The sequence below is a fragment of the Castor canadensis genome, chromosome 9 (genome assembly GCF_047511655.1).
Source record: "Castor canadensis chromosome 9, mCasCan1.hap1v2, whole genome shotgun sequence".
NCBI classification, from domain to species: Eukaryota; Metazoa; Chordata; class Mammalia; order Rodentia; family Castoridae; genus Castor; species Castor canadensis.
The window spans coordinates 25689465-25704408 of record NC_133394.1 but is presented as its reverse complement, the minus strand read 5'-3'; the positions used below and the strand labels follow the sequence as shown (position 1 = coordinate 25704408).

General features: G+C 38.2%; 1 protein-coding gene across 2 annotated transcripts in view; it reads right to left on the bottom strand.

Annotated features, from left to right (window-relative positions):
- Grid2 (glutamate ionotropic receptor delta type subunit 2) overlaps positions 1–12781 on the bottom strand; it is a 1442266-nt gene extending 1429485 nt beyond the window's left edge. For both annotated transcript variants that reach the window (XM_074041373.1, XM_074041371.1), the window contains exon 1: positions 12299–12781. In XM_074041373.1, coding sequence (XP_073897474.1) covers positions 12299–12386 — 88 coding nt within the window. In that variant the 5' untranslated portion in view covers positions 12387–12781. The remainder of the gene's footprint in view (positions 1–12298) is intronic.
- Between the last annotated feature and the right edge of the window lie 2163 nt (positions 12782–14944).

Here is a 14944-nt window from a genome sequence, read left to right as displayed (position 1 = left end):
GCTGGCCCAGCCATCCATCCTGCTAATCCTGAGACCAAAGTCCTGATTGATAGAAGATCCTAAAAACCCTCTTCTCTGCCTCTTATCATTGTTTTGTGGAAATTCTCCCCCCCTCAATTCCTTATGATTTGTATGGAATTAAATGAATATTCTACTTATAAAGTCAATGTAGGGCAACACCATAAAACTCTTTCTCTGCTCACTGTTGAAGTATGTAACAACTCAGTTTATCTTTGGAATGAAGAACACTGATGCTAAAATATCAATTAAGTAAGATTAGGCTCATTACTGATTATAATAAACCAAGAATGACATCTATATAAAATCAAGGAAAATCACTTATTAGGCATATATATCTCTAATAATTAATAAAATAATTATACATATATTTTAATAAAGGATAAGCTAGAAAACAATAATATAAGTATAACAGCAATAAAAATTTTTATTCACTAAGCCAGGTACAGTGCCATGTACCCATAATCATAGCTACTGACACAGGAAGATTCCAAATTAAAGGCCAGGCTTGGTTTTATAATAAGAACTCATCTCCAAAATACATATTATACATTATATGTTTAAATATGCATTATGAAATATTCCAAATTGTCTCTCATAGCATCTACATGGTTGTTCTCTGTATATTCCTCTTTTCTCTCACACTTGAGCACCTAAGCCCACTAGCCACAGCAAAAGGGAAACAAAGGTTCAGACATAGTACAAAATAACAAAGAGAAAAACTTGCTGTTGAATCTATCACAGATTATCACCATACTTGAACACAGATTTCTAAATTATTCTTGAATTTGCCACTTAAGGATTCTGACGAACTGGAAACATTTCCTTCCCCTCCAAAGAAGGCTGGAGAATGAACCACTCTAGGTGGTAGATGGGTCTAAAGGCAAAATCATTCCCTAACCAAGATGAAACTGCACTGAACTAGTAGGTTTCTCTGTGAGCAGAGGCAACTATAGATATACTATTACTTACCCCAAAAATGATAACAATTAAATAAGCAATCCTGAATCAACCACCCAGCCTCAATATCTAAAACACCATCAATAATGTTGAAGCCATGTACCTCTCCTTGATCACTCTGCTTTCATTTTATCCTCTCTTCCCCTAATTCATCTTTCACCAAATTCTTGAATTTATCATAGCCAGATGCTTCATAGTTCCTTCTAAGAAAGAAAATTGAAATGGTTTAGAATAGAATATCAGCTGGAGGCCAACTGGGAATATACATGTAGATGCTCAGTGTATAACGTATACTGAGAGAATGTTAATGCCACATCATTTCTACATAATTACCTAAAGATTTTAAGAAATGTAGCTAAAATCTATATTTTTTCCTTTTAAAAATACCACCACAGTCATGGCACAGGTTGCTGAACTACTCACTGGAGCCCTGGCTGTCAGCAGAATTAGCCCAGAAGATGACTCTTTTCTCAATAAGATTTCTTACTCTGTTCCTAGTCTTTGTCATTCAGTGTGTTCCTCTTTGGTGGCCTGGAAGCTTCACTCATCTTATAGCTCAGCAGCCAAAAGAAAATTCTATCTTCAGAATCCAGGCAATATTTTGAGAAAATAAAACTGTTTCTTCTCAGCAAGCCTGTGCATATGAGCATTCAGGGGCTGATTTTCCAGTTTATAGATTATCTAAAACCCTTTGCTCTTTTTCCCTTGCTTTTGGCCATTTCACTGCTCATTAACATTGCCACTGAAGGGTAGACAGGAAACATGAAAAAGAAAGAATCAAAGCAGATTTGTTATTTATTAACTGTTTATCAACCAAAAAAGAAACTTTTTGGAGAAAAATATAAGTATTGGACAGTTTGCTTTGAATCATCTGTTCCTGTCAGTTGTTAATGCTTATCCTATTTTCAATTAGTTACATAATTAAAGTCTAGTGTAATATTTCTTCCTAATAATACTGATCCTCTTGTAAAGATGCATTGTTTCATTTTTGCTGTGGATTAATTTCCCCTCTTTGTTTGCTAGAATTACAAGAAAGCACAGACTAGTAACATGAAAGTTTTATGTACTATAAACTTCAAGAATGAGGGAGGAAAGGAAATGTAACTCAATATGTCTATAACCGAGAATCCATATCCATTGAAATACCTCTTGTATGGCATTAAATTTAGAAATGATCTCATAAGTTTATTACAGAATAACTAGATGCTAAATCCTCCTTCTCTGTTAGTTGACTTTGTAGCACAACTGCTGACATCTATGTGGAATAAAAGAGGAGAAACAGCAAATGGCAGACATTTTACTCTGACTTTGGCATAATTATATTTGTTTCAGAGCCTACAGATATACTAAGGTGATAACAGAGTGAAGAAATTTCTCTTATAAATGAAGAATATCTGTAAGGGATGCATGATTGTTTTCTGGCACCTTTCAGCTACAATAAACATGACATTTATTGAAGTACCACAAACATCAGTGCCACAGTAGACCACAGTCATCCTACTGGGAGCCCCACATTGCTCTACCTTCAGTTTCATAATATTAAAATATTTTCTCAAAAGTTAGGTAAACCTGTATGTTCACAAGGATAAGAAGCATATTTTATTTGAATGCTTGAGTTAGACATTATAGGTCTAAATATTTAGACATTATAGGTCAAAATAAACATTTGCTAAAACCCCCAAAACATCACTTGTTACTATTTTTATGTAAGCCTAGAAATACATGCACTACAGATGTAATATGAGGATAAAGGTCATGATTTCTCAGCTTGAAAATAATGGAGTACATAAAATGTCCAAAACTCACTGTGACTACACCACCAAGAATCAAAAGAGCAATTGCACTCAAGACTGTGTATGAGGCACTGCCCTACAAATGAGGGATTTAAAATTAAAAGCAATGTTAAGAAACAACACAATGGTTCTTACACAGGCCATGTCTACCTTCATCTATGATGAGACTTTCTGGTACAACTAAATAGAAAATACAGTATTATCTTGTTATTGCCATTCACAGAACCAGCAAAGGAGACCTGGACTCGGATAGCAAGACAGAAATTGCCACTACACTGCTAACACAATTATGTATGTTGTCAGACTGTCAAGATTATCAGAAAAAGTATCAGTCTTCAAGGTTTTCATTCACCTAAAACTATATGCAACAGGACAATAGGACACGCTCTCTTGTCTCACTTTGGTTTCTACAATATTACCTGGTCCTTGGGTTTTAAGATAATATGTCAGTCAATGGGGCACAGCATTTTAATGCTGTTGTGATTAGGTATATTAAGCACTTCAACTATTTTATGTGCTCATTGTAACTAGGTTTGGACATAAATCTGTTTAGCAATTCCTTTAAATGACTGCATCTCACCATCTCAAGATGATATGGACCAGAAAGTTGAAAATATTTTCTGATGGCCTATATTTCAATAATTATGTTTCTCAACTCCAGACAACACAGTTGTCTTTTTTTTTTGGCCAGTCATGGATGATCCCAAACCACAAAACTCTGATCTTCTTACTGTTCATGATTTTATGTTTACACAGCAATTAACAGATGTAGCCAAACAAAAACAACCATGCAACATTCACATAATAGTATTTCCATGATGTAAAAATACATGTATAGAGGAAATAGCACTGGAAATGACAAGGGATACAGAAAAATTCATCTCCTCCTAACATTCTTAATTTTAATACAACTATAGCTTGAGGTGCAAACCAATGTAATATATACAACTTAGGTTATATTAGTAGATCAATGAAAGAAATAAGATCCATTTCCTTAGAGGAAACCTATAATCAATTGAAATGTATTTATTATAATAAATGTTGCATAATATTTTAATACTATTTATCAGATAAGAATATTGTACACTCTTAAAATTAGTATGCTACCAAAAAACTTGAATACTTATTATATTTGTAATGATATATCAATATACCTTAATATGGTAACCACTCATTTTCAGATAGGAAATTTCTATTAAATTTGTGTGGTAATCTAGGAAACTAAATGAAGTAAAAGTACATAATAATTAAAAGTATGTTTTAGAGAGCACATGTAAGCTTCTGTATCAAGGTATTTACAGTGACTTTGGCCAAGAGTAACTTGATCCAAGATTACAATTAAAAAAATACTTCCTTGCTATTCACTTCGCTTTTTTTTCAAACAAGTAAGTTTGAAAAAAAAAGAGGATCTTATGTTTTTAAATTCCCAGATAAATCTCTCATGATTCCTCATAATGATAGATCACTTATGAAAATAAATCACTTTGTGAAAAAATACCATGTAAATCCAAACTCCCACCTTCCAAAAGGAATGCTGCCCTCTATTTTATGCTTACCATCACCACTCTCTTTTTCTCCCCATGGTAAGACTCATAGACTTCCTCATATCTTTTAAATCTTTACACAGTCTTCAATCATTATTTTGCTACCTTCAGATAACTAAACCAGATTTTTGTCACTGTTATGCTTGTCTTCAATATTTCCAAATCCAGTAGTGAACTCTCAATTTTCATATATACATTTTTTTATTGTTGGGCTGGGTAGGGGATCATTGTGGCATTTAAAAAGATGTGATATATCAAATATATCATACTTGAATTCACTCCCTCCATCATTCTCCCTTATTCCCCCTCGCCCTATTCCTGAAATAGTTTCAGCAGGTATGTTTTTTCAGTTTACATTCTGATGTACACATGTTGCACCAAATTCATCATCTTACACCCTTTCCTCACTCCTCCTCCCTTCCATTGGTACCAACCGTCCCAGGTAGGACATGTTCAGCCTTCCTGTTCTCCAATTTTGCAAAAGAAAGGAAAAAGAAATGACATTTTTTGCTTGTTTAAGATAACTACACAGGAAATTTCTTTCCTCTTTCTCTAAATTTTTCCCTTGCTTTTCTTCCTTAACATCACACATTTCTAGTTTGCCTTCTATCTCACAGGCCATGAATCTCTTTCTTTTCCTGGATCCCTTTCCTTTCCTTGACTCTCTAGTTTGGAATGCCCATACTTTGAAACTTTTTTATGCCCCCCATTTCTTCCCTTCTCATTGTTTAACCAGACATAGATACAATAAGAAATTGCAAAGGGAGAAGGCAAATCCCAAATTCACCCTGAAATTAGAGACTCATATAATCAAAAGTCAACTTAATATCCAATAGAAATATAAAAGTCATTGAAAGCAATTTTGATTTCCACCTAAAACTTTCCCCATGTTCCCAGTTTTAGTTAACAGTAACAAAATACCCTGGAAGCCTCTTTATTTCCCTTGGAATTTTTTTACCTGACCAGTCCATAAGAAAATTTTGTTTCTTCTAACTTCACATTACATATAGTCTGACAACAACACTTGTGTCTTTGCTAACACTTCAATTCACTACTGAAGACTATATTTCCACTCCATCCAGTCCACCAAAGCAGACAAGGCTATCTTTTCTACAATATAAACTACTTCATATCATGCACTTGATCTCAAACTATATCTAACTAAATAATCTAAAAACCGCACCATACCCTGTCTGTCCCTACAGGAGCTGCAATAGGTGTCTGTCAGAATGTATTTCTTTCCACTTCTTGTTTTGCTCAGTAAACCATACTCAATTTGATTATCAAAATTTCCCTTTAACAAATTAGGCTGACTACTTAGTGTCTTATGTCCATTGCACTTGAAATTCCCTCTACCTAAAATTCTTCATCAGAAATCCACATGCTTCATGATCTTTCTTCATAGCAAGTGTCTTTTCCAAAGATCATTTCTCCAGAGAGGTCTTACCCTATCCAAAATAGCAAGCTTCATCACCCATCAGTCCCTTGTTTTTCTTTATCAAACCTTACATTATATCATGTATTTTTTTACTTACCCTGTGGTCCTTCATGAGAAAATAAAAATTTTGAGGGGGTACCCAGTGAGAGGTACTGAGGTTTGAACTCAGGGCATTGCTTTTGCTAGGCAGGTACTCTAAAACCTGAGCCATTCTCCAGTCCAATAATGTCCTGAAACACAAACACACAGCTTGCTTGTCCATCATTTTAATTCTAGGATCTAAAAGCAGTACTGCAAAAAGAGTGGATTCCAGGTAAACATGTGCTGATTGAAATACCATGCCGCACGTGAATAGTAATACTAATACTACCCCGAGCCTTCAGGAATATTAACTTGTGAAATTATAATGATTTTCATAATGAAGTAAATACCTTATTTCAGACAACTTAGGAAAAATCAGATATACAGAACATTAAAGTAGGCTTATTTACTTGTACAGCAATACTTTGAATTATTTTAGTATGAAAAAATTATCAAAATTGCTAGCTATTTTAATAAAAATTACTTGATTTTTATGAGTAAAATATGTTAATAAAGGGACCCGACTATGGGGTGATTTAAGAGTTTTTGTCACACAGAGGGAGTCTTTTAGGTGTTTAACTTCTGTTGTTCACCTCTAAGCTTCCACCCATTCACTTAGGAAGTTTTCAGTGAGTCTACCCAGCCTCTGCTTCACATTGGTGAGAACTTGGTGAAAAATAGTAGGGTAAAAGCATGAAGGCCTGGGGCAGGAATCAAACAAATGGAGAACTTCTAATGGTTATTTCTTTACACTCAACTTTTTTTTCTTAGTACTATCAAGCTTAGGCTAATATTTCTTATGTGCTTCCAGTTTGTAGATTCCACAGGCTAGAGTAGAGGGTGCTGCTTAGAACATAAGATTACTCATCCTCCAAACTGACTGAAACACACCTAACTTGATCATTTGGAAAAAAAAAAAAACACGGACAAAAATGCAAACCATCTAAATATAATTTAAACTTCTGGGTTCTGTGAATGATCATGTATGTTTTCACATAACTTTTATTGTCTAATATTCAGTTACTTAGAATAAGTATTAGTTTAAGAATATATTATGTAGGCAGGGTGCAGTGGCTCACAACTGTAATTCTAGCTACTCACAGAAATTGGGAGGATAGCAGTTCAAGGTAAGCCCTGGAAAAAAGCAAAACATTTGCAATACCCCATGTCCACCAATAGCTGAGCACATTGGTTCACATCTGATATCCTAGCTATGAGGAAGACTGAGCTCCAGATAAGGACTGCAGTTCCAGGCCAGCAGGGCAAAAAGTTCTCAAGATCCTATTCCAACCAATAGCTGGATGTGGTGGCATGTGCCAGTCATCCCAGCTATTTGGGAAGCACAAATAGAAGTATCATGATCCAGGCCTGCCCAGGCCGAAAGGGAGATTCTATCCCCAAAACAAATAAAGCAAAAATGGCTGAGGGCATGGCTCAAGTTGTAGAGTGCTTACCTCACAAGTGCAAGACACTGAGTTCACATCCCAGTACACACACACACACACATTTTCAATTTGTGGAAAAAATTACATCTCTGTGTCTAGAATCTAATACACTTAGAGGACATCAGTTGTTGCTATATCTTAGAATAAAATTCACATAAGAAATATAGACAGAGATTATATTTACTTTCATGATTCAAAAATAAAAGCCACCTATATCTTTTAAAATCACAAACCTCATCAAATGGCATTTTTTTTGAGAATTTAAGAAGTATTTCATGTGATTTTTACAGAAGAACTACAAAGGAACTGCTCAGAATGCAGTGACACCTAATGGCAAAGATATCGTTATAGGCCATAAATGTATTTTCTAATAAACATTGCGTATATAGTACTAGTGTGTAAGTGTTGCTACTGATATGTTGTTTATAATGTGAAATATAATGATGATCCAATAGAAGTGTGAATGTCTCACTTTTAAAAATAAAGTAATATAAGCAGGTAAGGAAGAAAAACATTCTCTATTAAAATGTAGGATGTTAAGATTATTATATCCCATGAAGGTAAATTTATAATATGATAAAATGAGCCTTAGAGATCTTAGCTGAATGAAATTCATCTTCAATTGCTCATAACAATTTCAACTGGTATCCAATTTTGGATAAATCAAAAATTTAAATTATTTAAACGTTTATTCACATTTAAATTAAAATTTATAGGAGATACTTTGTGGATATATATTTCAAGTGCAGTAGAGAGCAAAGGTCCTTAATGTTTATGTCACATCATAGTTTATATCCTTAATTAATAACATTATCTAACTTAATATACCCCTGAACTGTACTTCACAGAGCTACATTAATGATACAAGAGTAAATAGTAGTAGTAAAGTATGTGTCCTGATACTTTCTAGAAGTTGATACTAGTTATCCAGAGCTTAGGGAGCGAGCAGCAACTGTAAGGATAACAGAAGGATGAGAACTCATTGATATATATTATATATATAATGTTAATAGTCTCTAATGACTCCTGGAGTTATCAGGGTTTGCACTGGTTAACCAAGGTAAATCCTGTTAAGAAATGAAAAGGAAATATTTGGGTAGAAGAAGCAGTACTCATTTTGGAAACCTTTTTCACATTCTACATGTGATAAACTTGCCCTCAATTCAAAGATAAGGAAACATGACAGTTTAAATTTGCCATCTATTACTGTTTTTAATGAGTTGACACATTTTACTCACTCAATTTTGTACTTTAGTTTGAACATTCTCAAGATGAAATACTTTGTGAATTGTCTTAGTCCGCTCAAATATTCAGTGAATTGTCATAGGCTTCTCATAATATCAGGGTTGATGATACCCATCTCAAAGGATAAAGTATCATCTGCTTATGAGAAAACATGGATAAATGCTTCTTTCTACTCCCTGTAGTCATAAGGTTTTTTTTTTTTACTATAACAGCAAAAACAGCTAGTGATTTGTGTAACATACAAATAAGTACAGTAGTTGAATGTTCCCTGGTAGAGAAATATAACTGAGGATAGCTAATAGTTCTGTGAGCACAGGAACCAGATAGAGAAATGAGCATATATTAAACTGTTAAAACATGAGATCCTCCATATTAGATATGAAGCAAAACACAAACTGTGCAGTTGACTGGAAATGCCACCTAATCCCTGCTTAATTAAAGCAGTACTCTAAACTCCTGTTGTGTTTAGGGAGTAAGGAGTATGGGACGACTGATGTATGAAGAAAATAGCAGTCAGCGTGGCTAATCCCAAAGACTTGTGAGCTTTCTAGCTACATAAATCAGAGCGACTTCTGAATAGCCTCATAAAACACCGTATCATTGCCATTCCACTCACGACTTTTTGGTTCTTCCTACAGCATGCAAATCATTAGGAAACTTCTAAGCAATCAAGTAATGTGGGTCTGATGAAATTACTCATCAATGCACAAGCTCAAAGTAAAAGCATAATTCAAAATTGCATGGTTTTTATATGTCAAAAGACCTTTCTTTTATCAGGGCAAAGAAGATGACAATAGAGGAGATTCATTTTGAAACCCTGTATATGTGTATTTGTATGTGTGTGCATATGGATTAGACAAATGAGTATATGGAACTATTAAATAGCTCTAAAGTATGATTCATCAGAAATTCAAAACAATTATAATAGTCTGCATTTTTGATGAAATATTTTCATTTCAATCACTGTGATTTAGGCACTATAATGCATCTCATCATTATAGTAATGTTGAATAAAGCATATTAGAATTCAAAATATATAATTGGTTTTATTAAGCTACTGTATGAAAACAAAGAGAAAAGGAGAAGAAAGGTGAGAATTTTCATACAGATAACCTGGTTCAGTACTAAAAGGGTTCAGTATTTAAAGAACCTATTATAGTAGTGTCCTTTTATCTTTCCAGTTTGCAGCTACTTTTGCACCTTGAACACATCACATGAGGCTGGGAAAACCTTTCATTTCTGCCTATCTCCTTGTATCTCTAGAGTTGAAATGTTTCTTTCCCTTATGGTTTCATCACTTTCATACTTTTAGTCCTGAACTAACACATTTTCCCATAATTATATTTCTCACATTATTTAAATGAAAGCAATCACCTCCTAAAGAAAATTCTTTTTCCTATTCAACCAACTAAGTAAGTAAGCCAATATAATGCATGTTAACAGCTGCCTTGCAACTTACTATAGTGTTTTACTACACAATTTACTACTGAGTTTTCAATCATCATACTTTTGCTGAGAATGAGCAAAGAGAATAGAGAAGATGTTTAGCCTCTGATTAACCATTTTCGATATATTTGAAAATATATAAAGCTTTTGAAATAATTTGTTAGCTTCAGTGCAATATTAGGTAGTCTATAAAAGAAGATAATTTTCTTGTCTACTATACTAATTGCATCTGAGCCAAATTAGTTGTCTAAGAAAGAACTATTTTAGTAGGATACACAACTAATGCATACTACTAGAGTTTTAAAGAAATATGTAATCTGTACAGTCTTTTAAAATTCTTACTATAAATAAGTAAGGCATTTCACACTGACAGACAACAGTATGCCAAGGAGAAATATGCAACAGTTTTTCTTCTATTTTGAAACAAATGCCCAGACTGCATTGCAAAATAGTATTCATATAGTAAGGGACAGCAAGAGCTGTCCTACAGTGTTTGTAAATAATGTATTTATCATGTAGACCACAGAATAAGCAATAAAATAAGCATTTATCTACAAGCTTTCCATCCTGAGGGATGAGAAGTAGAAGTCAGAAGCCCCTAATCATAAAATGAATGTAAAGGTATAATTCTCGCTCCAATCATTCCAACTAGACCTAACTACCTGTCATTTCTCCAAGAGAAACACAGTTCATTTCTCAACTCTTATCAGAACATTACTGAACTCCTCGATGAGATCATAATTTTTCTCTGCAAAGTTCTGAAGCCAAGGGTAGTGTTAACCCCCAGGCAAAACGGGATCCAGCAGGAAAGCTATCGGAAGCTTAATTTACTTAATCACAAGTGCAAGGCTTTCTGAATCCTGACCTCATTACCCCTCACACTGAGACATATACAGTTCCACTGATACAAATGATAGAGAATGGCAGACATGTTTACAAAGATAGCCTCTGAGACCAAGAGAGGGAGCCCCCAGGATCTGAGGGTCTGTCCACTGTGGGCACACACATTAGAGAGCAGCTCCAGGAGTGGGAGGGCACAACCACCACCTGCAGCAGGTTCCACTACAGGCGTGTATCGTGTGTGTGTGTGTGTGTGTGTTCCGCGAAGAGGGATGGGAGACAGAAAGAGGGGAAGCTGTGACCCATCTGTCTCCTTGATTTGCAGAACACGAATCCGTGGGGACTGATAACAGTTCTGTGCCACCAAAATTCCCTAACAGGGACCTCACTACAGCCCAGCAAAGGAACCTTGGTTACAGGAAAAGACGAGTTTCCGAAAAGGAAATCCTCGCATTAACACAGAAGAGGCTGCAAGAGCTGGTCTCCACTTGGCTCTCACGGATTAGCAAGTGAGAAGAGTTGGAGCCTGAAGCTGCGAGCGCTGTGCATGATAATGACGCGCGGCCCCCGCCCGCCCGCCCGCCCGCCCGCCGCTGCTGGTCCTGGCCCGTCTGGTTGCCAATAGGTGGGGCCAAGAGCATCGCCTCAAGGAGCTGCCGGGCCATGATTCCCTGTCCAGCTGCCCGGCCATCGCCTATGCGCCTTCATTCCTCGCCTTGAGCTGCCACTCGGAGTTGACTGCCTAGCACCGCGAGGCGGGCATCTGCGAGGTGGCCCAGGAGAACGGCCTGCGCGCACTAGCTTCCAGCGTTTCCCCAACGCCCAAGGCCGGGGAGCCAGCGTGTGGCGGCCAGGCGTGGGCTGCCAGCCCTCCGCTCCACCTCCGCCAACCCCTCCCTCCCGCCACCGTCTAGGAGACTCCGCTCGAGGACCGCAAAGGCAAGAGGAGAGGGAAGCTGGGGGTGCGTCAGGCACCCCTCACCATCGCTGTACGCTGCGCTGCGGCGGACTCGGCCAGCTCACGTTGCAAAACCACCTGTTCCATCCGAAGGGAGCTTACCCCCACCCCCACCCCACTTCTTTCAGCCTTACAGGTGACACCTCCTGTGAACCCCCAAAGATAATTTTTTTTTCTAATGGTGCGAATGCACATCCGGGAAAAATAAGGAAGGTTGAGTCAATTAAACTTCCTTTCCCCACATACTTAGAATCCCCCACACTCCCCAGCACACATGCACACGGGGGTCAATTGGAGACCCCCACGCATCCAGCCCACGATGCACCACGAAACAGCAGTACAAGTCAAGGTTCCAGCATCCACATCCTTCCAGAAAACTGAACAAGTGCAAGGGTTGGGTAGCGAGAAGGGGCAATGAACTGGAGCCACCTCCAAAAGCCACCCAGAGGGCGGAGAGGGGGAAGCAAAGGGGAAACGTCGGAGGACGGAAATGGTAAAAGTATCCACGAGCAGCACCAACCCTTTCTTACCGATGTGAATGATCGAATCCGCATTCGCCGCGTCCCAGGTTCGAGACCACCAGACGCACAAAGCCAAGAGCAAGGAGAAAACTTCCATCTCCTCCTATTCCGATTCTCTTTGAGGATGGACTTCCTTCCAATAAATATTTTTAAAACCTGTCCAAAGAGTTTGAGGTCTCGATAGAGTTTAGCGCAGCTTTCCTCTTTTTTTCCTAAATTCCTGTAGCCAGAGCAAAGCCTTTTCTCGTCGCTGAGGAAGGCAGAGGGAATGAGAGAAAGAGGAAAACCTCCTTCGCAAAGCCTTATCACTTGGAGAGAAATTTTGGCATCGCCAGAGTTGTTTGCAGTTTGGTTTTTGAAATATGTATCCAACCTCGGCTGCTCTCGGGCAGGGGGAGAGGCTGGAGCTCAGACCATCCCCACCGCTTCGCGGGGGCCGCGGGTCTCGGGTCCCAGCTCCGCCGCAACTTCCAACACCCCCCTCGCGCCGGATGTGCCCCCTCCCCGCCCCTCCCCCAAACAAAAAGCCCCCCCCCCCCGCCCCGATGGCCAGCAGAGATTCACTTGTCTTCGCTGCCAAAATCTAAGTGGAAGGGAAGGTTAGGAGATTCCAAGAGGAGCAGCCAGATTCCAGCAAGGAGAGGGGGAAAAAAGCCCTCTCTTCAAGAGGGGTAGAGAAAGTGAACTTCAAGGTAATGCAGATAGTAATGCAGAGAAAATCCCCCTTCTGCCCGAGGCGGGGAGCGGAGCTCGGCGAGGCGGGCCCGTGGAGCCGGTTCGCCCGGGCGCGGTGGTGGCGGGGGAGTTGCGCCAGGCGCGAGCAGCGGGGCCAGGCCGGCGGAGGGAAGCCGCCGCGGGCTGCAGGATGCTTTTGAAGCGGTTCGCCTGGCGGGATGCAGGAAGCGAGGAGCGAGCCTGGCAGCTTCAGCACCAGCCCCACGTTGCCTAGAAATGGATCACCTAGGAGAAGGAGCGAGCCCGCGAGAGAGCGGTGCTGTCAGGCGGAGAGAGGGGGAAACCGAGAGAGGAAGAGCTTCTGTCTAATAACCACCTCCTCCCCCTATCTGCAATACAAGGGAGAAACAAAATAGTGTTCTCATTTCCCTTGGAATCTTCAACCGGGACTGAGAAAAAGGGAGGACTGTAAGAGAAAAGACGTTGGACCCTTTTTTTTTCCTTCTTCTTCTTCCTTTTAGGAGGTTAAAACGCAACCTAAAAAAGCCATCCCACTTATTTAACCTTGCTGTTCTCCAACAGGTATCAGACTTTTGATTGAGAACAAATTAGGGACACCTGATCACTTAGGGAAAAAGAGACCTAGAAAGGTTTTAATGAGATTTCAATTATAAAGTTATAAAAAGAAGAGGACGTGCTAATTACTTCTTTATACAGTGATTTTTTTTTCGGCCTCCTGTGTATTTTTTTTTAAGGCAATCGCGATACAGAAAGAATTTTGTAATCCTGTGCGTGGATAGAACTCTTCCAAAACAGAGAAATGCTGAATTAAAAAGAAAAAATAATTAAATAGAAATAAATGCTTCAGTAAAACATTTTGTCCAAATATTGCACTGAATAGCTTCATAACCTATGCAGATAAATTCAGAATGGGGAAGTTGGTTGTCTTCCATGAGAAGAGCTTAGGAAGTAGTGAATGATAGCTTCCTAGTCTACACTGAAAGGATGCTCTACAAGCTTATTCCTGAACGTAAAATCCTACCATTGTGACTTCCTTTCTTCTAATGATTAATTTATGTTATTCTGCCCTGTTGCAATCAAGTGTCTAGCTGAGGTCACGTATTAACAGCCTTAATATTGTTTCAATTATAATTGAAATCCCGTGGGAATGTTATTCCTTTGGGGTATAGATGACAAATTCGTCAACCTTTATAGAGCCCTCCCTTGAAGTTGGCAAACCTCTTTTCTTCTTATTCCCTTACTTGAACCTTAATCTCGAGCCTCAATATTTCTGCCAATGCAGTTGTGTATTCTCACTTCAGCAAAATGCTATCTTCCATCCGTCTTGTATGTTTCCCTGAGTCTCCCAGAGAATGTTGAGCTGTCATATTTTTACTCATGGTAGCAGCTTTTCTTAGAAGGCACTTTCATCCTCTCCTTCACTACCTCAAGGGCTAGTTCAAGTTCTTGTTGCTTTTAAGTGTTGTCCAACTCCTTAGTATGGAACAAATCCATTCATTTTGTATGCCTGCATAACATACTCTATGTTTGTATTACAGTTAGACTGAACAACTTTGGAGTTCCATCATGAATACCTTGAGAGTGAGGACCATGACTCCTGCACATTTTGTTCAGTACAGTATTTTTCCCAGCCCTGTTTGTTGACTTGAATTTCACTTCCCACTGAATCTGAAACAAGCTAGTAGTTACAAGAAATCATCACTTACCTTGTATTTTCTACTCAATTTTCATCATTCCTTTATCAGTTTCCTCCATTAGTACCCATGGACTCAATATTGATTATATTTGTGCTGTCATTGATGTCATTGTACTGTTTTAAGGATTCTAATGTACTTTCATGAGTTATACTTTGCTGATACAGATAGTAAATTGAAAGAATAGGTTTATCCACCCAGAGCTGCTTCTATCATATTATCCACAAGGGCATTTTAAAAACTGATGATTCACTATGTATTATAT